Below are 26,564 nucleotides of genomic sequence, written 5' to 3'. Positions count from 1 at the left end.
TACTGTACATTGATAGAGAATGCTATTTGAAACAGTGTGGTAGAGCACGAAACAATGAATAAGGACAAAGCCAGTAGAATTACTGCCCGACAACTCCATCAACTTGGGTTCACATGAAACAGAGAAGGAGCTGACTGACTTTGGCAAGGATATATAAGCTGAGTGCGGATGAAAGAAAATGCTGGAATCTGAAGGTCACACAGCAACTGTGGAAAGACAAACAGTTTATGCTTCAGGTCTGAAATGTTAATTGTTTCTTTTTTCAGCAGAGTGTTTCTGTAATTACTAATTTTATTTTAGACTTACAGAATCTGATGGGGGTGGTGGTTTCGCTTTTCAGAGAGAGCGGATTGAGATCAACACAGCATACTGAGTGAGAATGACATGGGTATAAACAGTAAGAAATAGAGAAAGAGAAAGCTAAAGAATCATAGCTGGGAAATGTTAAGACTGAATGTGTTAGAAACTGCCAGCAGTTCCACATTGAACTGTTAGAATTTACCCCATCGTTATAAGGAAGTTCAAGTTTCTGAGAACAGCACCAAAGATCAGAACTCGCTGGACGTTGCCTCCTGCCATCTACCCAGTTGTGTTCTGACAACGGACAGCCAAGCCAAGAACTGGCTGGAATTCCCCGTCATTTAAGCTGGTCAATATGCCTGCTCAACCAGAGCCAGGTTAAACTGGAATGGCAACACTGAGCTCATAAAGAGGAGCAGCTTTTAAGGAGAAAGGTAATGATCATTTACAGGATTTTTCGTAATTAATTGCTGTAATGGAGAAAGAGAGAGATAACATTCAAGATTCAAAATTCAAGATTATTTCATGTCATTTCTCGTACACAACAAAGTAATTGTTACTCCAGCTCCAGTGCAGCATAAAAGAAAAAAACACTAAAGGAAAAGAATACAATAAGAATAAAACACACACAATACATACAAATGTATAAAATAGTTGTTTGTATGTCCATGCAGTGACAGTAGGCTGTATTTAAAGTGACTGACAGGAAGTAATAAAGTATGCTGGAGTTAGTGGGTGGAGGTGTTAATCAGCCATACTACTTGGGGAAAATAACTGTTTTGAGTCTGGTGGTCCTGGCGTGGATGCTACAAAGCCTCCTCCCTGATGGGAGTGGGACAGTTCATGAGCAGGATGTGTGGAATCCCTCATGATATTACTGACTCTTTTATGGCATCTTTCTGTTTTTATGTCCTTCATGGTGGGTAGGCTGGTGCCAGTGATGCAGTGGACAGTTTTAACTACCCGTTGTATCACATTGGATAACACTGTGAATATTTAGAAGAAAAGCACAAGCATAGCATGGAACATAAATCCATGCAAAAGAAATAAAGGTTGCAGGCTTATGTGGGAATTGAATGAGAGTCATGGAGATACAACAAAAGAGGAAAATAATGTTAATTTAAGAAGAACATGGAGTATTCAGAACCAAGAGACAGAGTCACAGAAACTGGATGAAAATGGCAGAGATGAAAACTAAAGAAAAGCATTGCTGAGAAGAACTGAACAAGGGGAGCTGGAATATAGTGAGTCAAGCAAATGGCTCTAAGACTGTAAGAAAAAAACTCAACGTGACGTTTATTGGTTGGTAAGGATTGTCTTCTTTTTTGATTGTGGTTTAAACAAAAGAAAACAGAAAAATAACTCCTAGTTAATTAATTAAATTCCAGATGAGAAGATAGAATACTGAACATTGAACATTATAGCACAATACAGGCCCCTTGGCTCATGGGGCTCTGTTGACCTTTTAACCTACTGTATGATTAATATAACTCTTCCCCTCCACAGGGCTCTGTCTTTCTATCATCCATGTCCCTATCTAAGAGCCTCTTAAATACATATCCCTTATGTATTTAAGCTAAGACTAGAGAAACTGATTTAGCAATTATTAGTAAGACCATAAGATATAGCAGCAGAATTAGATCATTTGGCCCATCAAATCTGCTCTGCCATTTCATCAAAACTGATCCATTCTTCCTTTCAGCCCTAATCTCCTGCCTTCTCCCTCCTCACACAACTTCATGCCCTGACAGGTCAAGATTCTATCAACCTCTGTCTCAAATACACACAAGGGCTTGGCCTCCGCAGTTGCCTGTGGCAGTGAATTCCACAGATTCATCACTCTCTGGATAAAAAATTCCTCCTCAACTCCATTATAAAAGGACATCACTCTATTCTGAGGCTGAGTCCTCTTGTCTTAGAGTTTCCTACCACAGGAAACATCCTCTCCACATCCACTCTATCAAAGCCTTTCACCATTTGATGGATTTGTTAAGCCTTTCACCATTTGTTAGGACACCCGTCGTTCTTCTGAATTCAAGTGGATACAGGTCCAAACCCATCAAATGCTTTTCATATATTAAGCCATTCAATCCTGAATATTTTTCCTAAACCTTTGAACCCTCTTCCATTTCAGCACATCCTTTCTAAGATAAGGGGCTCAAAAAAAGTCACAATAGTCCAAATGAGGCCTCCCCAGTGCTTCATAAAGTCTCAACATTGCATCCTTGCTTTTATATTCAACTCTTCTTGAAATGAATACGATCATCACATTTGCCTTCCTCGTCATAGACTCAACCTGCAAATTAACCTTTAGGGATTCCTGCACAAGAACTCTTGAGTCCCTTGCCACCTCAGTTTTTTTGTATTTTTTCTCCACTTAGAAAATAGTCTACCCTTTCATTTCTTCTACCAAAGTGCATGACCATACACTTTCCAACACTATATTCCATCAGCCACTTCTTTGTGTATTCTAGTAATCTGTCTAGGTCCTTCTATAGCCTCTCTCTTTCCTCATAACTACCTGTCCCTCCATTTTCTGGCTAAAGAATTCCTCATCTCCATTCTAAAAGAACACCTGTTCTTATTCTTATCATCTGCAGACTTTGCAGCAAAGCCATCAAAGTCATTGACATATAACATGAAAAGAAGCGTTCCCAACACAGACCCCAGTGGAACACCACTATTCACCAGCAGCCAACCAGAAAGGGCTCCCTTTATTCCCCCTCTTTACCTCCTGCATATCAGCCACTGCTTTATCCATACTAGAATCTTTCCTGTAATACCAGGCTCTCTTAACTTGCTAAGCGGTCTCATGTGTGGCACCTTGTCAGAGGCTTTCTGAAAATCCAAGTACACAACATCAACCAATTCGCCTTTGTCTATTCTGCTTGTTATTTCTTCAAAGATTTCCAACAGATTTGTCAGGCATGATTTTCCCTTGAAACTATGTTGACTATGGACTATTTTATCATGTGCCTGCAAGTACCCCAAAACCATATACTTAATGATTGACTCCAACATCTTCCCTACCACTGGGGTCATACAAACTGGCTTACAATTTCCATTCTTCTGCATCTCTCCCTTCTTGGAGTGACATTTACAATTTTCCAGTCTTCCAGAATAATTCCAGAATCTAGTGATTCTTCAAAGATCATTACTAATGCCTCCACAATCTCTTCAGCCACTTTTTTCAGAACCTTGGGGTGTACAGCATCTGGTCCAGGTTATCTACCTTCAGACTGTTCAGTTTCCCAAGAACCTTCTCCCTGGTTAAAGTAACTTCACACACTTCATGACCTCTGACACCTAGTACTTCCACCACACTGCTAGTATCTTCCACAGTGAAAACAGATGCAAAATACTTAGTCAGTTCATCTGCCATTCTTTTGTTCCACATTACTAACTCTACAGCAACATTTTCCAGCAGTCCAATATCCACTCTCACTTTATGTGTTTGAGGCAACTTTTGGTATCCTCTTCATTATTATTGGCTAGCTTATTTTCATATTCTATCTTTACCTTCTTTATGACTTTTTTGTTGCTTTTGTTAGTTTTTAAGGGTTTCCCAATCCTCTAACTTCCCACTAATGTTTGCTCTATTATATGCCCTTTCTTTAGCTTTTATGTTGGCTTTGAATTCTCTTGTTAGCCATGGTTGTGTCATTTTGCCTTTAGAATACTTCTTCTTCGTTGGAATGTATATATCGTGTGCCTTCCGAATTGCTTCCAGAAAGTCCAGCCATTGCTGCTCTACCATCATCTCTGCCAATGTAATTTTCCAATCATTTCTGGCCAACTCCTCTCTCATGCCTCTGCAATTTCCTTTTCTCCACTGTAATACTGATACATCTGACTTTAGCTTCTCCTTCTCAAATTTCCGGGTGAATTCAATCATATTATGATCGCCTTTCCCTTAAGTTACTTTTACCTTAAGCACTTCGATATATGCAGTTCACTGCACAACATCCAATCCACAATAGCTGATCCTCTACTGGGCTCAACCATAAACTGCTCTAAAAAGCTATCTCATAGGCATTCTAGAAATACCCGCTCTTGGATCCAGTACCAACCTGATTTTCTCAATCTACCTGCATATTGTCATGCCCTTTAAGCATGCATTTTCTTTTTCCCATTGTAAATTTGTAAGCCACATCCTTACTACTGTTTGGGACTCTGTATATAACTCCATTAGTGTCTTTTTACTCTTGCAGTTCCTTTGCTCTATCCACAATTATTCAACACCTTCCAACCAATTCTATGTCACCTCTTTCTAATGATTTGATTTCATTTTTTACCAACAGAGCAACACCACCCCCTCTATCTTCCTGTCTGTCCTTTCAATACAATGTATATCCTTGGATATTAAGCTCCCAGCCATAATCTTCTTTCAGCCTTGATTCAGTGATGCCTACAACATCATACATGCCAATCTGTAACTCTGTGACAAGTTCATCTACCTTATTCCGTATACTACGCATATTCAAATATAACATCTTCAGTCCTGCGTTCACCCTTTTCAATTTTGTCCACCTTTTACATTACAACTTGTCCTGTTGATTGAAATTTTGCCCTATCATCAGCCTCTCCTTGCTAAGAGTCTCATACACATTGCCTCTGTCTGTAAACCAACTACCTCATCTTCAGCGCTATCACTTCAGCTCCCATCCCACTGTCAAATTAGTTTAAATCCTCTCGATCAACCTTCCCGCAAGGATATTGGACCTCCTCGGGTTCAGGTGTAAACCATCTCTTTTGTACAGGTTGTACCTTCCCCAGAAGAGATCCCAATGATCCATAAATCTTATGAATGAACTATTAATGTAAAGAATAAAATTATTTGTATTGTACCCAGAAGTTTTAGGTAGTGATGTCAGGTGGTTTTGCAGCTTATAGGAACTTCCAAACACCATTAAGATCCAGGCTGCCACATTTACAGTTCCTATATCAGGTAAAATAAAGACTTTTATGTGTTGAGTAGGAATCCAAGGCGCAGACATTGTGATCCATCTGGGAGAGGATTAGTTATCTCATGCAATTTATCCCATATGCAATTTTGACTCTTCTTGGGGTTAAATTGCCAGTTAGAGAATAGACCTTTGACTTTGGGTATCTGTAGAATATCTTCCTTTCCCCTGAGTTGTGTGGAGTTTCCAATCCAAGGATGTTTTGCACTTCCAATGAACTAGTTCCTTGATCTCCTGGTCATTGTCATCAAATCAGCAGTAATGTTTTCTGGTAAAGCAGCAAAGAGTTTCTTCAAAGTTACTAATCATGATGGACTTCAGGGAACCTCATGAGCACCCAGTGACTCTCTGTTGATTGGAGGTTGTCAGGATATCTGAGGAAAGATATCACTGAGAGGTATTTGCCACTTTTAATCATGACATTATTGTGGCAACACTTCAGTTGCTGGATTATTTTGGGGGCCAGGCTGATAGAGATAAAAGAGAAGGTTAGGTGGTGGTCAGTATAACAGTACCTCTGAATGCTTGGAGAATGTGAAGATCCTTAAGCTTTCTCACTGAGATAAGCCATCATCTAACAGATTACCAGTGCCTGAATTAGGCTGTCAACATGAGGTTTTCTGCTTATCTCTCTGGAAAAAGTACGCTGTAAGTTATGACAAGATCATACTCAAGAGCAAAAGACCTCTATTCAAAGTAGAAGAGCAAGAAAAAAAACAAATGCAAGTAAGATGGACAAAAATCTAACATAAAAATGTAATTGATGATTTGTTTTAATACCGAGAGGAAACCAATCTCTTGGAAGTTTTGGCCAATATTCTATAGAGAATGTAAATACAGTATATTGGCCATTTTCCAAAATTCCTTACTGTTTAAAATGCCCCCATCAAATTGTTTTGAAAATATAGCAAGGCCAGTCAAAAGCCTTGACCTCATCAATGGTATGATTGTGGCAAATCTTTGTCAGATTTAGCTGAATATAGCCATTCTTGCATATACAGTATGCACACTCTGAAGATAAGTTCCATGTTACCTAAAACTTGTTCACTGAGATGCACAAGTAAATAGATCTTACACTGAACATTTACAAAATAAACTTACCTTACCAATTGGTCGTCTGCTGCACAACACCATTCCGAACAATAACTGTATATACTGTTTATTATTGTCGCATATACTAAGACATGAACTGGGTGGCAGGGTGGAGCCATGTCTCTACTCAATGGGATGTAAGGCATTCTTCCTCCCCACTGGCTTGCAGGTCACTCTTGGGTAAGATGTAGTACCTGTGTAGCCCCTGATTAGGGTCACATGAAGCTATGGGAGCAGGTGGTGGATGGTCATATGAGCAGCTGGTGCATATCACAAGTCCTGGTTATGCAACCATTGATGCCAGCTAGACAATCTCTCAAGAGCATTGATAACACTGGACAACAATGATTTTGCTTCCTGAATACTTTTGGGTGTATCTTATGGATCTTGGGCTGCTGATCATGAAAAGTACCTTGAAATTTCCCTATCACGCACCATTTTGTTGTCGTTTGCTGTCCCGATGATATGGCGAGAACAGGAGGATCATGTGACAGACTGCAACTTGTGTCTGACCAGTTTTTCTGCTCAAAACAAGAAATCTGTAGAATGCCTCAATCTCCCTTCAGCCATGTGACCTGTGCCACATGACGATTTTCCTCCAGTACTGAAGCCACTAGCAATATGGAGACTACAGGAAGCAGAGGAAAATGCCATGACACACAAGCCAGGAATGGAAAATGACACTGATAATGATTTTGAACTCCTTATGTCTAGTGAGCCTCATCTGATAACTCAATCTGAGTTAAATGACCTGGACCGAAACTTGGGTCTGTCAAAGGCAAAAGCAGAACTACTGAGTTCAAGACCGCAAGAATGGAACCTGCTGTCAGCAGGCACAAAAATTTCTGTGAAGAATTTCAATATTTGAGACATTTGTTTCCCAGGGTAACTAATGGCAAGATTAAGGGAAAAAAAATTGTTTTACACAAATCAAACAGGTCATCAATGACAAGCAATTTCTAGTGGGGCCAAAGGAAATTGCATGGAAGGCATTCAAGGATATTGTTGAAAATCTTCTTGGCAATTACAGAGCACCAAACTGCATGCAGCTGGTTGACAAAATGCTTCAAGCATACAAAGCCATAAAGTGCAACCTGTCACCAAAGATTCATTTTCTGCATTCCCATTTTGATTCTTCCTTGGAAATCTTGGCAGTGCCATCAACAAGCATGGTGAAAGGTTTCACCAGGACAATGCGGTCAAGGAGAAACAGTATCAGGGCAATTGGAATCCACCAATGCTGGCTGATGACTGTTGGACACTTAAGGGAGAAGCCTCAGACACTGTGCACAAACGAAAATTATCAACAAAATATTTTTAGCTTAGTTGAACTATTGCAAAGCATCTGCACCAATAAGCAATTAAACACATTACATTCAATAAAAGTTAGCTTCTTGTTTCTCTACATTCCTACATAATACAAGCAGTTTCCAAATTCCTACGTGATACAAGTAGTCTGAAATTAAATATGTGTTCATCTTCAAGTGTGCAATCATAACCACAAAAAATTCCTGAGGAAGCAACCATTTCAAAAAAATTTGCTGTCCAGTGTAACGGTTGGGGTTACCCATCTTGTAAAGACACAGCCTGGAAGAAGGCAATGGCAAACCACTTCTATAGGAAAATTTGCCAAGAGCAATCACAGTCAAAGACAATCATTGCCCATGTCATACGACATGACATAATGACAATGATTAAGACACAATGAAAAATTTTGTTTGCATGCCATCCAAACAGTTCATTCCATGTATCAGTACTAACAAAAGAAAAACCAATAACAGAATGCAGAGTAATGTGTTACGGTTACAGAGAAAGTGCTCTGCAGGCAAGCAATTAAAGTGCAAGGGTCATGACTAGGTTGACTGGGAGACTAAGACTTTGTCTTCATTGTACAAGAGGCCTCCGCAAGACCCTAAAAATATGACTCATCTTTCTAATATTAGGAATTATACTGAGGAAAAGTTGATAATCATGAATACCATCCAAGCCAAGCTTTCTTCTCCTTGCTGCCTTCAGGAAGGAGGTACAGGAGCCTCAAGTCCCATATCACCAGGTTCAGTGACCCCTCAACCATCAGGCTCGAACCAAAGGAGATAACTTCACTCATCCCAACACTGAAATGATTCCACAACCTATGGACTAAATTTTAAGGATTCCTCTGCTCATGTTCTCAGTATCAATTGCTTGTTTATTTATTATCTTTAATATATTTTTTTCTTTTCTTTTTGTTTTTAAACAGTTGATTTCCTTTTGAACAACCCACACAAAATGCTGGTGGAATGCAGCAGGCCAGATAGCATCTATAGGAAGAAGCACTGTCGACGTTTCGGGCCAAGACAGGAGGGAAGGGATGAAGCTAAGAGCTGGAAAGTTAATTGGCAAAAGGGATACACAGCTGGAGAAGGGAGAGGATCATGGGACAGGAGGCCCATCCAGTCTTCTTCTATCGTTTTGGATCTCCCCTCCCCCTCCCACTTTCAAATCTCTTACTATCTCTTCTTTCAGTTAGTCCTGACGAAGGGTCTCGGCCCAAAACTTCGACTGTACTTCTTCCTATAGATGCTGCCTGGCCTGCTGCATTCCACCAGCATTTTGTGTGTGTTGCTTGAATTTCCAGCATCTGCAGATTTTCTTGTGGTTGCCTTTTGAACACAGGTTATTTGTCTCTGTGAACTTTTTCATTGATCCATTATGTTTCTATGTTTTTACTGTGAATGTTCACAAGAAAATGAATCTCAGGTAAGTTTCTGGTGACATATATGTACTTTGATGATAGATTTACTTTGAACTTTGAAATCCACACACCAGTGCCCACCTGAGAAAAGAATTGTTCACAGATCAAATGCAGCACTCTGCTCATATTTGGCTGGGAATAGTGATCATCACCTTGCTTCTTTGACAGTTGCTGATGAGGTATTATCATTATTTTCTCTGCAAAATCTTCCAAATCTATGTCAGAGCCCTCTCCCAGGCAACATCCACAGCACCAAGGCTTTGAAGGACAAATCACATCACCAACATACTTAGCACAAGAATCCCCAAATAGGTATCAAAACAATAGATTTCTGGGAGGGTAAGGAAAACATTTCAAAGATGTTCCCAAAGCCTCCTCGGAGATTTTATAACATCTTTGTTGCTTCATAAGAAATACCTAATATGCCTACACTTAAGAGAGAGAGAAAAAAGCATCCAGGGAGGTATTGAGAATCTTGTGTCTTTTCAAAAGGATAATTCATAGGCCAAGTGAAAATGATGTAGAAAGTAAATATCCTCCAAAAGCAACTACATACCTTCCCCACCTAGTTCACCCTACACCATTTGCAGCAAAGTCTGAGACCCCACATAATCCTTATCAGCCATCTCACACATCGCCATACTGCAATAGAAGTAAGTTATCTTAGATGCTGTAACTGCATAAGAAGACTACTACTCAAGAAAGAGAAAACAGTGTGATCTCTGTAGTACTGGAAATGCTGATGTATAATTGGATGTATAATTTGACTTAACCATGTAGACATGATTTCATCAAAGGCAAATGGAATTTGAAAGATCCAATTTAAAGCTTCAAGGCATTTAAGTGGCAGGATAGACACAGGAGGCTGAAGTGTTTTAGATTATCAGTGGGCATTTGGTAAGTGCTACCTGAACCACATGAATGGTTGTTGTAAAACCCAATCATGTTTGTGGTACCACATTAGCAATGGACAGAAGATTGCTTTAAGAAGATAAAGCAGCAGAGGAATAAATAGATCATTTTTCAATTGGCAGACAATGGCTGGTACAGTCTACAAAGATATATTGCTGCACACCGGTGAGCTTACCTCAGGCTGAATGAAGTGTTATCATAACGGCATTAGTGGAAACTAGAAAGGATGCCTGCTAGTTTTGCTGAAGCTGATTTATGATGAAAAGATTCATCCAGTGTTTTATTTTAGTCAGGCTATTAAATAATATGGACCTGTAGTCAAAGATGATGATGGACAGGTGTAAAGATTTGTAAGAAACAAGAACAGGAGTAGACACGAGGAAATCAGGAGTAGTCCATATAGTTCCTTAAACCCGCTCTGCAAATTCTGCTGACCCTTGAGCTCAACTCTTTTTTCCTTCAAAATATATTTAGTTCTCTGTCTGAAGGAATGTCTCTTCTCCACACTCTTAGATGATCAGCCTCTTATCTTAAAACAATGCACCCTATCCCATACCCTCCAGCTGGGAGTGAACAGTAAGCCACTCAACATGCTCAATGTTCCTGGAATCATATGAGCTTCAGTGAGAGTGGAGTCACATCTTGGTACAATTTTCAAAAAGGACTGGTATTTCTACCCAACATCTGTTTCTGGGCTACTTAAAGATTAAAAAATTAGCTTTATTTGTCACATGTAAATTGAAACATATGGTGAAAGGCGTCATTTGCGTCAATGACCAATGTGGTCCGAACATGGGCTGGGGGCAGCTGGCAGGTGCTCCAGCATCAACATGGCTTGCCCTAACCATACGTCGATGGAATGTGGGAGGAAACTGGAGCACTCAGAAGAAACCCATGCGATCATGGGGAGATTGTACAGACAGAAGTGGGAATTGGTGCTGTAAAGCATTACACTCCTTCAGACTCCAAAGTATTTCATACATAGTGCACTTCTCCAACATTGAAATAGTCACATACACATTCATTCCTAAGAACACTAATTTCTCTAATATTCTAACCTTTGGTAAATCAGCAGATACCCCTCACTAATCTTTAGTTATTCATAATCTTAGAGTCCAATGTCTCTCAATGTACAAAGTCTTCCTTCCCCATTATCCTTGCCTAGCTCTGATTTATTCTAGTGAATCAATTTGAAAGTTCTCATTTTTGACTTCATAACCATCAAAAGCTTTCCTTTGCATTACTTGGGACATCTTACCCACCAGCTGTCCCCACATTCATCTTACATAACCTTCAAGTCCCTCCATAATCACAGCTGTGAGTATAAATCAGTACATGTGCTTTGATCCATAGCTTCAAACCCAATCACTCTCACTATCCCTTTAGTTATGCCCACCCTAAACCTTCAATAAGCAGTAGAATGTTTCAATATAAAGTCTAGGTAAGCAGGTATTATAACTTAATTACTTGAAGAGTACTAATTAGTATTTCCAAGACTTACTAAACTAAATATTTTTCCATCTTTTCCCAAAAGCAATTTTCTGCGCTTACTTAGGAGAAGCACTCATGAATGTGATGTCTGTGGTAAGTGATCATCAGCAGTTATTAAAATTTTAATATATTTGCATTTTAAACTTAACCTGTGACTTCACTAAATCCATATGTTTTCGTTAACTAAAGAACCAACTTGCATTAATGTAATAGCCTTATTCACTTACTGTGACTGAGTGTGGGATGTGTACTATGAACTGGGTGATTTATTTAGTGGGGTTAAAGGAGCAAAAATTAAATGAGGGCAATTTAAAAAGTTTGTGTGGGTGTTTACCTCCACCTTCTGTTCTTTTCTGATCCCGGTAAGGTTTCTAATACCTTTGTCTGTTTTCTGCCCCCTTTCCTTGTCCACACTGATCATTCAGTGGCAGTAGAGTTTTATGATGGTGGTTAAAAAGGTGTATGGGCTACTGGCACTCATTAATCAGGGTATCGAAGGCAAGAGCATGAGATTAGACCTCAGAGGAGTACTACATGCTGGTCTGGTCACCGAAATATAGGAAGGGTGTGATAGCACTGGAGAGGGTGCAGAGGAGACTCACCAGGATATTGTCTGGGATGGAGTATTTCAATTATCAGATTAAACTGGAGAGGTCAGGTCTGTTTTCCCTGAGGTGGAGCAGGTTAAGGGGGACCTCCTTGAGATATATAAAATCATAGGGGTATAGAAAGGGTAAACTGCAGGAAACTGTTCTCCAGAGCAGAGATGAATAAAACTAGAGGACTTTGATTAGGGATAATGGCATAAGAAATTTAGAGGGGATTTCAGGGGAATCCATTTCATCCGAAGAGCAGTGAGTACCTTGAGGGAGTGGTGGAAGCTGAGTCACTAATAGCTCTTAAGAAGTGTCCAGATGAGCACTTTAAACCCCAAGGAAAGTGGTAACATAGTGGTTAGCACGACCCAGCTCAGGGCATCAGAGGTTGGAGTTCAATTACAGCATCCTCTGTAAGAAAGTCTGTACATTCTTCCTGTGTGCGCGTGGTTTCCTCCAGGTTCTTCGCTTTCGTCCCCCAGTCCAAGATTTACTGGCTAGTAGGGTAATGGGTTGCCCTGTGATTAGGCTAGGGTTAAATTAGTGGGTCGCTGGGCAGCACAGCTCAGTGAGCCTAAAGGGCCTGTATCTCTACAAAGAACACTTACAGGTCATATGCTAGATGATGAAATGAATATAGCTAGCAGGGACTGGATAGGTTGAATGGTATGTTACCTTGCCATATGAAATGAAGATCCATGTCAGTGAGGAGCAACTCTGTGCTGCCCCCTTTGCCACATTTTCAGTAGTACACATGTATCCTGTATGCTGTGGCTTTGGGGGTTATAGCTCTATCATTAATCATCACAAGACTTGGTCAGATGCACAACACTGAGCCATTACTCAGAGAACTAAAACAATGCAAAGGGAAATGAAACATTGTATGCTCAAAATATGGACAAACATTTTCACAGTAATTGTGATGCAATACCACGTGCGCCATCTTGAGCGGATGCAGGCTAATTCAGGTTTAGCACTCCTGTTTATGACCTATCCGATTCAAAAGGCAGCTGTCCCTGGGGTGCATAAAACAAGACCACAATCTGTGAATCATTTCAAATCTCCTACATCTTTTAAAGTGGAATGTATAAACATTAACTTTGCAGATCCACTCTTTAGGCTATACTTATATTAATTCTTAAATCATTAATGCATAACAGCAGCATGTGCATATTAATATGAACTTCACCAAAGGGCTGCATTCTGTGGAACAATAAAATCCTCTTCAGTATGGACTATGTCTGTTATCCAGGCTTGCTTTCATCAATAGTTTTTCTTGAAGTAGCAATGATGTTTCCCCTTACTGTTTTATTATGCACTGTTTTCTAGTTTGGATTACCTGCATGCACTTGGCCCTTCTGCCTTTCCACAATTGTATTTCTCCTGATGAAGAGTAACCACAAAGACATCTATAAATTAGCACTATGCGAAGTGACGTACCCGGAGAAGAACAGAAAGATCTATCTGGAAATGAAGGAAACTGAACAAAGTAAATGAAACTATAATAATCCAAAGAAACCTTGATAGTATAGCTGCGTACAAGAATGTAAATCATGTTGCCACATCTATCAATCGCCTTATAATCACTCCACATTATGGAAACACACATTATGGTAGAACTACCTATATATGCATGCAACTGGTTCCTCTTAATTACTTAATCGGCATATAATATAAATATTTTACTGTAGGTACTGTTTTTGTTTCAAAGTTGAAATGGACCCTCTCTATACTAATAACATGATATCCAATAAGTAATATTGATTCTATCCAACACCATTGATTTGAACAGCTCCTGCTCTCACTTGTGAATATGAAAAGTAAGTTGGACATTGGACATTGGACATTTGGAGTTAAAACCATCCATATATATATATATATATATATATATATATAGGCCCTAACCTGGTTGATCGTTATTAGCCTGACCCAGGAAAATATCTGTATCCAACCACTCACACTTAACACAGAGGGCCCCAAAACATTTCATGTAGACAAAAACAAATAGGTGTTAAGGAAAAGAAAAGATAAAAGGTAAATAACATCTTGAAAAACAGAATTTTAAGGAAGGCCTTCAGGGGTGGAATATGGAGGGGTACTCCACAGACCGCCACCACCTGAGGAGAAATATTTTCTCTTTACAAATGAAAAGTGCACAGTAGGTTGACACATGTGCTTGTTGGAGTGTGTTCTCTGCAGAAGGGTTCACACTTTTATCTTCAACTTTTGTGGATGCATGAAATGCAAAGACAAAACTTTTCCTAATCAGGCATTCAGGAAGGCTGATCACTCTAAGCCTTCAATTTCATCTTAACTACCATTAGATACATTAATCCATGAGACTATACTCCTACATTATATGTTTTCTAAACACTTAATTGGAAACGTTTTCCAGGATTTTCATGCTGACTAAATTACTAGAAAGTAAAACATTCAACTTTTTTTTTGCACACACAGTTTTTCCAAACGAATTGTGTAGTGGCTCTCTCCTTTATACAACATCTCAATCAAGAATTAATGATCAAGTTGCTGAAGAAGAGAAGTTCATTGGGTCAAATCAGAAAAGCGTTCTTCTTGTGACAAATGTAAATTTCAAGATCTGTGAGGTAGAAGAAATATAAAAAGAAGCCAAGAATGAAAGTCCATCAACTAAATTAAAAGTCAGAATAGACAAAGTGGTGTACAGTAGATAACGATGTCTGAGCTATCTGTATTTCATTTGTGAACGCGAAGCTTCCTATAAAAAGCTTATTCTAGTCAAAGGTGTGCCAAATGTCAATTTTGATTCGTAAATGTTGATTAATCCCTGACAAACAATCCCCACAAAATTATGTACAATAGTGAAATGATATTATATTACATCCTCCATAGTCACTAAATGTAGCAATGATTTTTTGCAGCCATGCAGTAGTTCATTGTAAAATAATAGGAAATGCAACAGCAAATTCCCTTGCTCTTCATTTGAACAATAATATAAAATTAAAGTTTTCTTCATCAGTACTTCTAGTAATGTAGTAGTCCCTTAGAATTTAGTAATAAATGACCAAAGAATTTTGTGCGCAAGCCTCTGAAAAGAATTTGTAAATGTTTGATTTGACATTGAAAGTGCTCCCAACTGAACCTTGCATGGCACAGTGTTATGTGTGATAAGTAGCTGGAAACCAGAATTTAAAACTCTAATGAAAGGTATTGCATAATTTTGTGAAAGTTAAACCATCACTTAGAAATTGCTGGAGATGTTATCAAATGACCACTTAAGACATTCATTACTTCATTAATTTTATTGGTTATTTTAAATGGACTGAGTTGGAAAACTGAATTTTCCTCAAACTGCTGAGCATGATCGGTCAAATCATCTTGGAGCATTAAAAATACAGAACAGATTGATAAATGGAATTGAAATTCACAACTAATGGATATTGGAATAAATTCAGTGCAACAAACGGCCCATTTTGTTGCAATGTTCAATGCTTCAGTTGAAGCACTCATAAAACCTGAATGTTTTAAACATTTACTGGTAATTTCCAGGCTTGTGCTTCTATTCTGTATGATAGTCTGAATAAATGGAGATCAAATAGAATAGACCAAATGGTATCCTTCTCTGTCATATATTATATCAAAGCATAGCTTGATTCTTCTGAATGCTGAGCCTTGCAATACAATTATATCTCATTGTCTCTATTAAATGGTCCATTATCTTGACTTTAAAACTTAATTAACCAGATGGCTGATTCTGCAAATCACACTTAGTCATGGATTTTTAACCATTTTAATAGATAAAAATGATAACAAGTATGTATTTGGACTGCTTATTTTATACAGAAAAGCTATTTTGTGAAATTTGACAATTAATATGTTTCCAGATGTAAATAAAGCAATAAAAATGTTTTTAAAATGAGAATTTAAATATAGAAAATGCTGTTTGATACTACAGTTAGCAGTTAGAATTAAAAAATTGGTTACCAATTTGGTGTTTATCTTCAGTCCTTCCTGTCTTTTTCCTGGATAGCCTATACTCATGTTGGTTAAATTGTCTCAATCAAATATTTGGAAATGCCATCTAATAATTAGTGTGTTCAATCAATAGGATTATGTTCAGTCAGAAATAGTTGTATTAAACAAATACATTATTACCTTGGTTGTTATCAATAATATAGATCTTGGAATACTCAAACACTGGATGTGAAGTATTTAAATTCACCTTTAATTGTGCCAACCATCAGACTTTATGACTTTCCTTTTGAAACAACTCAAAATACGTATTTTTGGCTTGGCTAACCTAATTGTTGTGAACAGAGATCAGAGTGATTCATAGATGAGATCATAGAAAGATATTAAGATTTTCAATGTAAGGTTTATTGAACAAGTCAGTGTGCCCATCCCAAATTTCAGAACCAGAACCAGGTTCATATGTTGTGATACGCTCTCCTGAATACATAAGTCCACTGAACATATACAGTAGGTTCACTGAAGATTTAGTTATCTCACTTTTTCAGTTACTTTAGTGACCAAAACTGCCGGAAATGCCAAGTTATAATTGTTGTCCCTAATTCTCCAACAGTTGTTAAGCAAGATCAACAAAGCTCTTGCTCCCCGCAGAGAGGAGTAAAAAAGGACAAAAATTGGTCACTTAGGTCAGGCATGGAGAACTTAATATTGTAGAGAATTTAGGGCATAGAAATTGTAGTAAGAAGTTAAAAGGAAAACAATACTGAAGGTGTGAAAAAGTAATGGCAAATATAAGAAAATCGAAAGATTTTTACGGAGGGCAACTGAGAGATGTGTAAGGCCTCCTCAGAACCAAAAAAGGTAACTGGTATGTGGAGGTGAAAGTAGAAGACATGAATAATATACTTAATGAACATGGTTCAGCTCACAAAAGAAGAGGATGATGCTGTCCTTAAGAACTATAAAATATAGGATGGCATAAACAAAGGGAGAGCAGATTTATCAAGTGGTTTAGCATTATTGAAAGTAAAAGCCAAACTGAAAAGTAACCCATGCAAAGTTCAAAGTAAATTTATTATCAAAGTGCATATATCCCACCATATAGTTGTATCCAGAGATACCGGCCACGTGACAGATGCACTGCCACCTGGCTGGTCGGAGGACACACCACATGCCAATCAACATTTGGTCACTCCCAACTAATCAATGCACACCTAAATTATTGGTCACCTTAATTGGGTTATCTCACGCAGCCCCATGCTTTAAAAGGTGAGTCTTGGCCTTGGCTAGCCCTCTCTTACAGACCACCATGTTGGCGGTAAGTGCATTGATTTATGCTTGGGAAGGTCTATCGTTTGTCCTGGTAAGGGAGCCGCAGCTATCCAAGGTCAAGGGGGATAGCTGTTGTAGTGCTTTTCCCTTGTTCTTTGTTTGTAACCGTACCCTGTCCCCACACTGTATTGTAGTTGCTTGTGTTGACCTGACAACCCCTTGTAAATAAATTCCTTATTATTAAAACTGTGTATGTCCAGGCCTCTACTGTTGAGACTCAAAGAACCAGTTATTTCCATCACAACATTTGGCGCTGCAAGCAGGGTTTCATAGGGTTTGGCTGGACACAGGCACAGGGGATAATGTTCTAGAATAAGGGGAAGAAAGCCAGTGCAGGCACCCAGGATAAGATCCCCGGGTGGGCTGATGAAAGGGAGGGATTTGAGAGTCTGGCCAGCATGCCGGCAGACCACGGAAAACCAGTGACTGGTCTGAGCAGTTAGAGCCCTGTGGAGAGAAGCTGAGCCATCATGTGGTCTCCCTCCTGAAGGAATCAGGGTTCCCCAAAGCCAAGGGGAGTCGAAGGGGTGCCTTCTGGTTGTTTGCATCCCTGCTGAGTCGCCAGGTTGGAATCACTGATCACCTGCAGCACTTATGTGGTCGGAAGGACAGGGAAATTGAAGACCTCAGTCAGCGTTGTTGCACACTGAAGGAAGCAGCACAGGCTGCCAGGCCCGAGCCAATGACCTTGAACTGAACTTGCCTGTCGCCTCATAAAACTTCAGCAGGCCTGGGCAGCCCGTCGGTCTGGCTGGCAGCCGGACCCATTAAAGATCCGAGCCTTAGTCCAGTGTGGCGACAAGCTGGACGCATGGCTGGGGGATGGGGACATCTGGCTGGATAGTGACGACGAGGGGGTGCCCGAGGAGCCAAGGTCCCACAACCACCCTTCCCCCTTCTCACCCGAGCTCCAACATGCCCGACCCGTCACCACGCGGTCCCAGGTTCACCGCAGGGAGGAAGGGAACGAGGGGGAGACAGCCGGACCTTCCCCTCGTCACTCCGAGACCACGGGGACCCGGGACTTCTCCTCCCAAGGAGCTGACCCAATTGGCGGATCGCTACCGCCAACGACCAGGTGAGCACCTCGCGGCCTGGCTGCTCCGGCTGTGGGACGAGGGGAGCCCCAACCTCAGCCTCTCTCATCAGGAGACAAGTGCCCTGGGAAGCCTCTCTGACCAGCAGAGCATAAAAAATGCGCTGCGGGCACCACAAGCAGAAATCCGCGACGGCACAACCCTGTGGGATCGGGTAGTGACCGCGGTACGAGCTCGCTATCCCACACTTCTGGAGTGGGATCAACACGGGCGCCCGCAATGGGGTACGGACAGTGAGGGCACCCGGGTTATCAGGGAATGGGCACTGGTCAACGGCATCTATCAAGGTGGCTGTGACCGTAACTTCCTTGAAAACACACGAGTGACCGGTGCCCTAGCGGGATACTTGGTCACTACCGCACGCCCGATCTGAAGTCGGTAATCCTGCCCCTCATGGCACCAGCCAGCGGTAGGACCGTACGGGATGCCATCACCCTCCTGGAGGGATTAGAATATATGCAGAGGGGGGCACCTACGCAGGTCCACGAGACCGAGCCAAAGGCCCTAGACACTATCCCTCTCAGATATACACGCAGGCAGCTGTACACGGACCTGCTGTGTGCAGGGGTGGATCATAACCAGATAGATGGCATCCCCACCCCCAACCTATATGCCCTGTGGAAGGAGCATTGCAGGAGAAGACTACTTACAAAAAGACCACCCACACCGAGCCACCCTCCGCGGCTCCCTTACCGGAAACTGCCTTGAAGCAGAACTCAGACAGCTCATCAGGCAGGAAATGTCCCACCTCCACCAGCATAGTGCCTCACCCCCAGCATGGCAGCCCTCTTCCCCCCTCCCATAGGATGAAGGCCACCGCCCCTGGTACAGTTGCTCTCTCGCCCTTTCCCGCCCAAGCCTTTGAGGCCACATATACCCGTCACAGTACATTGGGGAAAGGGAAACACAAAGGTTGACACAGGCGCCCAGCACACCATTATCCCAGGCAATCCTGCCTTATGGAGGGGTACGGACATGCAGATAGAGGGATTGGGGGGGCTCCCTGTTACCAGCTAGGGAGGTCACCCTTCGCCTCACCATAGGCAACCATTCCCCCAGATTTGTGCAAGTCGTTATTGCCTCCTCCCCGGAATGTATCCTCGGGATCAATGTTTTAAAGGGACAATCACTTGAAACAAACGGGCAAGTTCACCTTCGGCATTGTGCGAGCCACTATTGTCGATGGGGCGGCTAAGTGGGAGCCAATTGTTATTCCCCCTCCCTCCAAGATCATCTGTAACAGTCAGTACAGAGTGCCGGGGGGCACCAAGAAATCGCAGACTCCAATCAAGCCCTGTTACGGGAGGGAATTATTAGAACCGCTGCCTCGCCTTTCAATAGCCCCATTTGGCCCGTCCGTAAGAGGAACGGCTCCTGGCGGATGACCGTTGATTATAAGCAATTGAACAATGCTGCACCCCCCTTGCTGCCACTGTACCTGACATTGTCACCCTCATTGAAGACATCGCAGGCCGTCCCCATAAACCCTGGTACGCTGTTGTTGATTTAGCAAATGCATTTTTCTCGATTCCCCTGCACTCAGATAGCCAAGACTGGTTTGCCTTTACTTGGGGTAGCAGACAATACACATTTAATCGCCTGCCCCAAGGCTACATTCATAGCCCCACTATCTGCCATGGCCTTGTCTCCCGCGATTTACACAACATCACTCACTTGGCCGCTCACATTCGGGACTCGGTGGCTAAAATTCAAAAATCAAGGGACCAGCTCCTCCAGCACAACACCTCATGGGGCAATTGGTGGCCGTTTGGGTCCCTGGGGGAGTGGTGGGCAACTGTCATTCACTGGACAATCGCACTCATTCTTGTAATCATAGCCATTTCTATACTATGTTGCACATGTCAGCTGATTAAGAGTGTCTCTGCATTTACTTAGCAGCTCAAAATTGGTTATTTCTGGTATATGCGATTTTGTTCCACCCTCTTATGTGTGTTGGCTATGTGGTGTGTCTTCCGAGGGGTGGAGAGCATCCAGAGATACCGGCCACGTGACAGACGCACTGCCACCTGGCTGGTCAGAGGACACACCACATGCCAATCAACATTTGGTCCCTCCCAACTAATCAATGCACACCTAAATTATTGGTCACCTTAATTGGATTATCTCACCCAGCCCCATGCTTTAAAAGGTGAAACTTGGCCTTCCTTGCCCTCTCTTACAGACCACCATGTTGGAGGTAAGTGCATTGATTTACGCTTGAGAAGGTCTATCGTTTGTCCTGGTAAGGGAGCCGCGGCTATCCAAGGTCAAGGGGGTTAGTTGTCGTAGTGCTTTTCCCTTGTTCTTTGTTTGTGTAATCGTACCCTGTCCCCACACCGCTCCCTGTGTATTGTAGTTGCTTGTGTTGACCCAACTTCCCCTTGTAAATAAATTCCTTATTATTAAAACTGTGTGTGTCCACGCCTCTACTGTTGAGACTCAAAGAACCAGTTATTTTCCATCACAACAATACTACCCTGAGATTCTTTTTCTTGTGGACATTCAGGGTAAATACAAAGAAACGTAATAGAATCAATGAGAAACCATACACGACAGAGATGGACAAACAACCAATTTGGAGAAGACAACAAACTGCACAAATGCTAAAAAAAGAAAACAAATATAAAATAAGTAAATAAGTGATAAATATTGATAGCACGAGTTGTAGAGTCCTTAAAGGTGAGTCCATAGGTTGTGGAATTATCTCAGTGTTGGAATGAGTGAAATTATCCCTTCCAGTTGAAGAGCCTGATGGCTGAGGTGTAATAACTGTTCCTGAACCTGGTGGTGTGGGCCATGAGGCTCCTGGACCTCCTTCCTGTTGACAGCTGCAAGATGAGAGCGTGGCCTGGATGGTGGGGGTCCTTCATGATAGATGCTGCTTTCCTGTGATAGTGCTCCTTGTAAATATGTTCACTGGTGGTCTGTAGTGAAATGAGAAACTTGCGGCAAAACATTCCAGTCCTGTCTGACTACAGAAGTCCCAGAATACCACAGGTCTCTTAACAGTTTGCTATCATTTTAAAAGAGAAGAAATAGTAAGCCAAGTTAGGGCATTTTAGTTTAATCATGCTAGCTGGAAAATATTGGAATCAATAGGTGAGTATCAATCTTAAATGGAAAAGCCACCGTGTATATTAATCAAAGGAAGTCAATGTATAATTTGAAGAAAAGTTTAGTCTGAACAACTTAATAGAATTTTTTGAGGTAACAAGGATGCTTGCAGTATGATCTGCATGGAATTTATTAATTATTTTAATTTAAATGATACAAAAATTGACTATTGGTTGGCAAGGAGGTGTAATGTTTTAGATAGAAGTATAACAATGAGCATTTGGGCAGAAGTCAAGTCACTTTTATTGTCATTTCGACCATAACTGCTGGTATAGTACATAGTAAAAATGAGACAACATTTTTCAGGACTATGGTGTTACATGACACAGTACAAAAACTAGACTGAACTACATTAAAAAAAAACAACACAGAGAAAGTTACACTGGACTACAGACCTACACAGGACGACATAAAGTGCACAAAAACAGTGCAGGCATTATAATAAATAATAAACAGGACAATAGGGCAAGGTGTCAAGTCCAGGCTTCGGGTATTGAGGAGTCTGATAGCTTGGGGGAAGAAACTGTTACATAGTCTGGCCGTGAGAGCCCAAATGCTTCGGAGCCTTTTCCCAGACGGCAGGAGGGAGAAGAGATTGTATGAGGGGTGCATGGGGTCCTTCATAATGCTGTTTCCTTTGCCGATGTAGCGTGTAGTATAAATGTCCGTGATGGCGGGAAGAGAGACCCCGATGATCTTCTCAGCTGACCTCACTACCCACTGCAGGGTCTTGCAATCCAAGATGGTGCAATTTCCGAACCAGGTCGTGATGCAGCTGCTCAGGATGCTCTCAATACAACCCCTGTAGAATGTGATGAGGATGGGGGGTGGGAGATGGACTTTCCGCAGCCTTTGCAGAAAGTAGAGACACTGCTGGGCTTTCTTTGCTATGGAGGTGGTGTTAAGGGACCAAGTGAGAATCTCCATCAGGTGAACACCAAGAAATTTGGTGCTCTTTACGATGAATGGAATTTAGTCAAAAGTTATATAAAGTAATACATTTGGAGAAGTGCAACAAGGTAACAGAACATAAGATATTGGAAAGGATAATGACAATTAGGAGAGCCAGAGAATATCCACCACTTTTCACAGCTACAAGGACAGGTCATAAGGTGGTCAAACATGCAGATACTGTATCTCCCTTTACTACCAAAGCATTAGAACATATGATCATGGATGGCCTGCTAGAACTATATACAACACTGTATATGACATTTTATGTGCCACAGTTCCTAAGGAGACATTGGATTGCACATAATTGCAACCTTCAGTGAAAAGAAGCTAGGTTTAAGTAGAGCAGCCATTGTGTGAGTGGGCCAGTGTTAGTGTGGGGAGTTGAGGCCTTGCCTCATCAAATTTCAGCAAGGAGAGTTGTAGGCTGTAGGTAGAGATTTTTTGTTATTAATTCTTTTGTTCTTTCATATTGCACATTTGGAGCAGTGGGGATGCTAAATAGGATAATTAAATGCTCCTCTTGCGAGGTGTGGGGAGACAAGGGGACCTCCAGTGTCCCTGACAATAAAAACTGTAAGAAGTGCATCCAGCTGCAGCTTCTAACAGATGGTGTTAAAGAGTTGGAGCTTGAACTGGATGAACTCCAGATCATTTGGGAGGCTGAGGGATTAATAGACAGGACATACAGGGAGGCAGTTGCACTCAAAGAGCAGGATACAGGGTGACCATCCGAAGGGGTAAACAGTCAGTGCGAAGTATCACTGTGACCATTCCTCTCAACAACAGGTTGATGAACTTCCTACTTATGGCCTCACTAGCATGTGGCATGCATAGCAATCCTGAGATAAGTTGGGGTACTGTTGGGGGGGATGACCTAGCAAAGCAAGGCCACTGGGGTCAGGCTTCTGGCAAGGAAGGAAGTGAAGAAGGGAGCCGTAGTGTTAGAGCATTTGTTGGTCAGGAGAACAGAAAGAAGGTTCTGTAGATGAGGAGAACATTCCCAGATGCCAGGGTCAGGGTTATCTCCAATTGAGTCCACGGCATTCTTAAGTGGGACATTGAGCAAACAGAGGTCATTGTCCACATTGGTACCAATGACATGGGTAGGAAGGGTGATGAGGCCCTATAAAGTGAGTTCAGGGAGTTAGGTTCTAAGTTAAAGGATAGGACCTCCAGGGTTGTGCTTTAAGAATGGTACCTGTGCCACGTACTAGTGAGGCCAGAAATAGGACGACCATATAGTTTAATACATGGCTAAGGAGTTGGTGCAGGAGAGAGGGCTTCAGATATTTGGATTATTGGGCTCTCTTTCAGGAAAGGTAGGACCTATACAGAGGGGATGGTTTGCACCCGAACTGGATGAGGCCTAATATCCTAGTGGGAAGGTTTGCCAGTGTTGTTCAGGGTTGGGGGGGGGGGGTTTAAAACAATTGCAGGGACATAGGAACAAGAGCGCCAAAATAGATAGTGAAGTGACTGTGGAGAGTGATGGTAAGCATACACACAAAGTCAGGAATCGAAAGCTTCAGCACGGTGTGTGACTAATGTTCATAGCTGCATATTTCATAGCTGTTATATTTCAATGCAAGGAGTACTGTAGGGAAAGACGGATGAGCTGAGGGCATGGATCAGCACATGGAATTATGAGATTGTAGCCATTAGTGAAACTTGGTTGCAGAAAGGGCTGGAATGGCAGCTCAATGTTCTGGGGTTCCATTGTTTTAGATATGATCGAGCGGGAGGGTCTGAACGGAGAAGAGTGGCATTACTAGTCGGGGAAAATGTCATGGCGTTCCTCAGTCAGCATAGACTGGAGAGTTTGTCCAGTGAGGCTTTATGAGTAGAACTGAGGAAAAAGAAAGGTATGACTATATTAATGGGATTATATTATAGACCACCCAACAGTCTACGGGATTTAGAGGAGCAAATCTGTAGAGAAATCCCAGGTATGTTCAAGAAACAAAAGGATGTGATGGTTGGTGATTTTAACGTCCCACACTGGAAACTCCAATACTGTGAAAAGGCTGGATGGGAAAGAATTTGTCATATGTATTTTTCAGGAAAGTTTCCTTATTCGGTACCTGGAAGTCCCTATGAGAGTGTGCAATACTTGATCTCCTTTTAGGGAATGAGACAAGGCAGGTGACAGAAATTTATGTAGGGAATGCTTTGCATCTAGTAATCATAATGCCATTAGTTTCAATTTAATTATGGAAAAGGATATATCTGATCCCTGAGATAAGATTCTATATTAGAAGAAGGTCAATATTGATGGTATCAGAAAGGAACTGGCAAGTGTGGATTGGGCCAGTTCATTTTCTGTCTGCCTCCAAGGGCAGACAAGCTGGCTCCAGCCAACAGGACCATGCGAGTGCCAACACCGTTTAGTTGGGGGTGTACTGGAACTAGAGAAAGAGTGTCTCTAGTTCAGGAGCAAGCCAAGAAGGTGTCCAAGCAGTCTGGAACTCTAGCAACCAAACCTAAGGGATACAGTCAACCGGGTCCTATCAAAAGGCAAGGCTCCTAAATGTAAAACCTTGGAGCCTAGTCCCAGGAGAACAAAGACTAATTCTAGCACCTTGATGCCATTCTCTGAGGATATGTATGAGGGATTGGACTCTGATTTGGTCTCTGTTTCAACTAAAGACTCTAGTGAACTTATGGAGGAGACTGAGGTCTGCTAAATCACTCCCACTACCTAAGGCTTTTCAGGAATCATTCTCTGAGTGAGGTTGGAGGTAGTGGCAATTCCCAAACTGGTCAAAATCTCTTCCAGCTACAAGAATTTGGAAGAGGTCTTCAGCAAAAGAAAGGTTAACCTGAAGAGAAGACGGGGACCAATTTTGCAGCCTGGGCTGGCAGGTCTGGCTGTCTACTCAGGATCTGTCTCTCCGGATGGAGTCTCGGAAGTCAGTGCCCAAGTTCATTGGAGTCTTCAAGGTTCTCAAGAAAGTAAACTTACACCTTGCAGCTCCCCCAAGATCAATCCCACCTACCATGTTTCCAAATTAAAACCTGTAAACGCCAGTACTTAAGCCCCACCACAATCAGTCCCACTGCCACCTACATCTGTCAATGTGAAACAGTTTTCACCTCAAAGAGAATTCTGTATTCATGAACCGCTCAGATGTTCGGCAGTTCCTTGTGGTCGGACACGAGGAACGGTGCTGGTTTCCTGCAAGGGACATCTTGGATCCGGATCTCATCCAGGACTACCATAATTGTGTCTCTGAACAGCCACCGCTGTCAGGAGTTGGCAGTAGGGGAGGGGATCCTGTTATGACATGTACCTGACCTCGCCAGCCTCTGAGACCTAGACACTCCAATTCTCCGGAATATGGATAGCTGACATAGCTCCTTTAAAAATTCAGGTCCGCTCTGCTAATTGGTGACCATGTTTTGGCACCAGGATTTTAATAAAGAGCACCAGAACTGAGCTTCAGTGCTTAATTGTCAGCTCTACTTTGGATTCTCATCTAGTGTCTGGTTTCGAACCCTGTCTTTATATCAGTCTCGTATCATATCTCAAACACTTCAGCACTTGGCTTCTAACCTTCTTCGCCTAGGACTCTCGTCACACTATCAAAGCTTTTTAGTGGGACTGGACCAGTTGGGAAAAATGGGCTGAAAAATGGCAGGTGGAATTTAATGCAGACAAGTGTGAGGTGTTGCACTTTGGGAGGACCAACCAGGGTAGGTCTTACACGGTGAGCAATAGGACTCTGAGGAGTGTGGTAGAACAGAGGAATCTGGGATAAAGATCCCTATTTCCTTGAAAGGGGCATCACAGATAGATAGGGCTGTAAAGAAAGCTTTTGGCATATCTGTGGTGAACTACATATACTTGTCTGGACACGCCCCCTGCTGACTGCTCCTGTGGCTCCTCCCACAGACCCCTGTATAAAGGCGATTGAGGCCTGAGCCCAGCCTCTCAGTCTCCAGGATGTAGTATGGTGGTCACTCACTGCTTGTTCCTTTTTCCAGTCAATAAAAGCTGATATCTCGCCTTTACGTCTCAGAGTGAGTTATT

General features: G+C 41.8%; 1 protein-coding gene across 3 annotated transcripts in view; it reads left to right on the top strand.

Moving 5' to 3' along the window:
• Positions 1–17,555, top strand: part of slc14a2 (solute carrier family 14 member 2) — a 53,603-nt gene extending 36,048 nt beyond the window's left edge. For all 3 annotated transcript variants that reach the window (XM_059989480.1, XM_059989482.1, XM_059989481.1), the window contains 3 exons: positions 11,537–11,586; positions 13,419–13,578; positions 14,547–17,555. In XM_059989480.1, the coding sequence (XP_059845463.1) occupies positions 11,537–11,586; positions 13,419–13,578; positions 14,547–14,710 (374 nt within the window). In that variant the 3' untranslated portion in view covers positions 14,711–17,555. The remainder of the gene's footprint in view (positions 1–11,536; positions 11,587–13,418; positions 13,579–14,546) is intronic.
• The last annotated feature ends 9,009 nt before the right edge of the window (positions 17,556–26,564 follow it).

The sequence above is a fragment of the Hypanus sabinus genome, chromosome 14, assembly GCF_030144855.1.
Source record: "Hypanus sabinus isolate sHypSab1 chromosome 14, sHypSab1.hap1, whole genome shotgun sequence".
NCBI lineage: Eukaryota > Metazoa > Chordata > Chondrichthyes > Myliobatiformes > Dasyatidae > Hypanus > Hypanus sabinus.
Note: the sequence above shows the minus strand (reverse complement) of the source record. Positions and strands in the feature narration are given on the sequence as shown.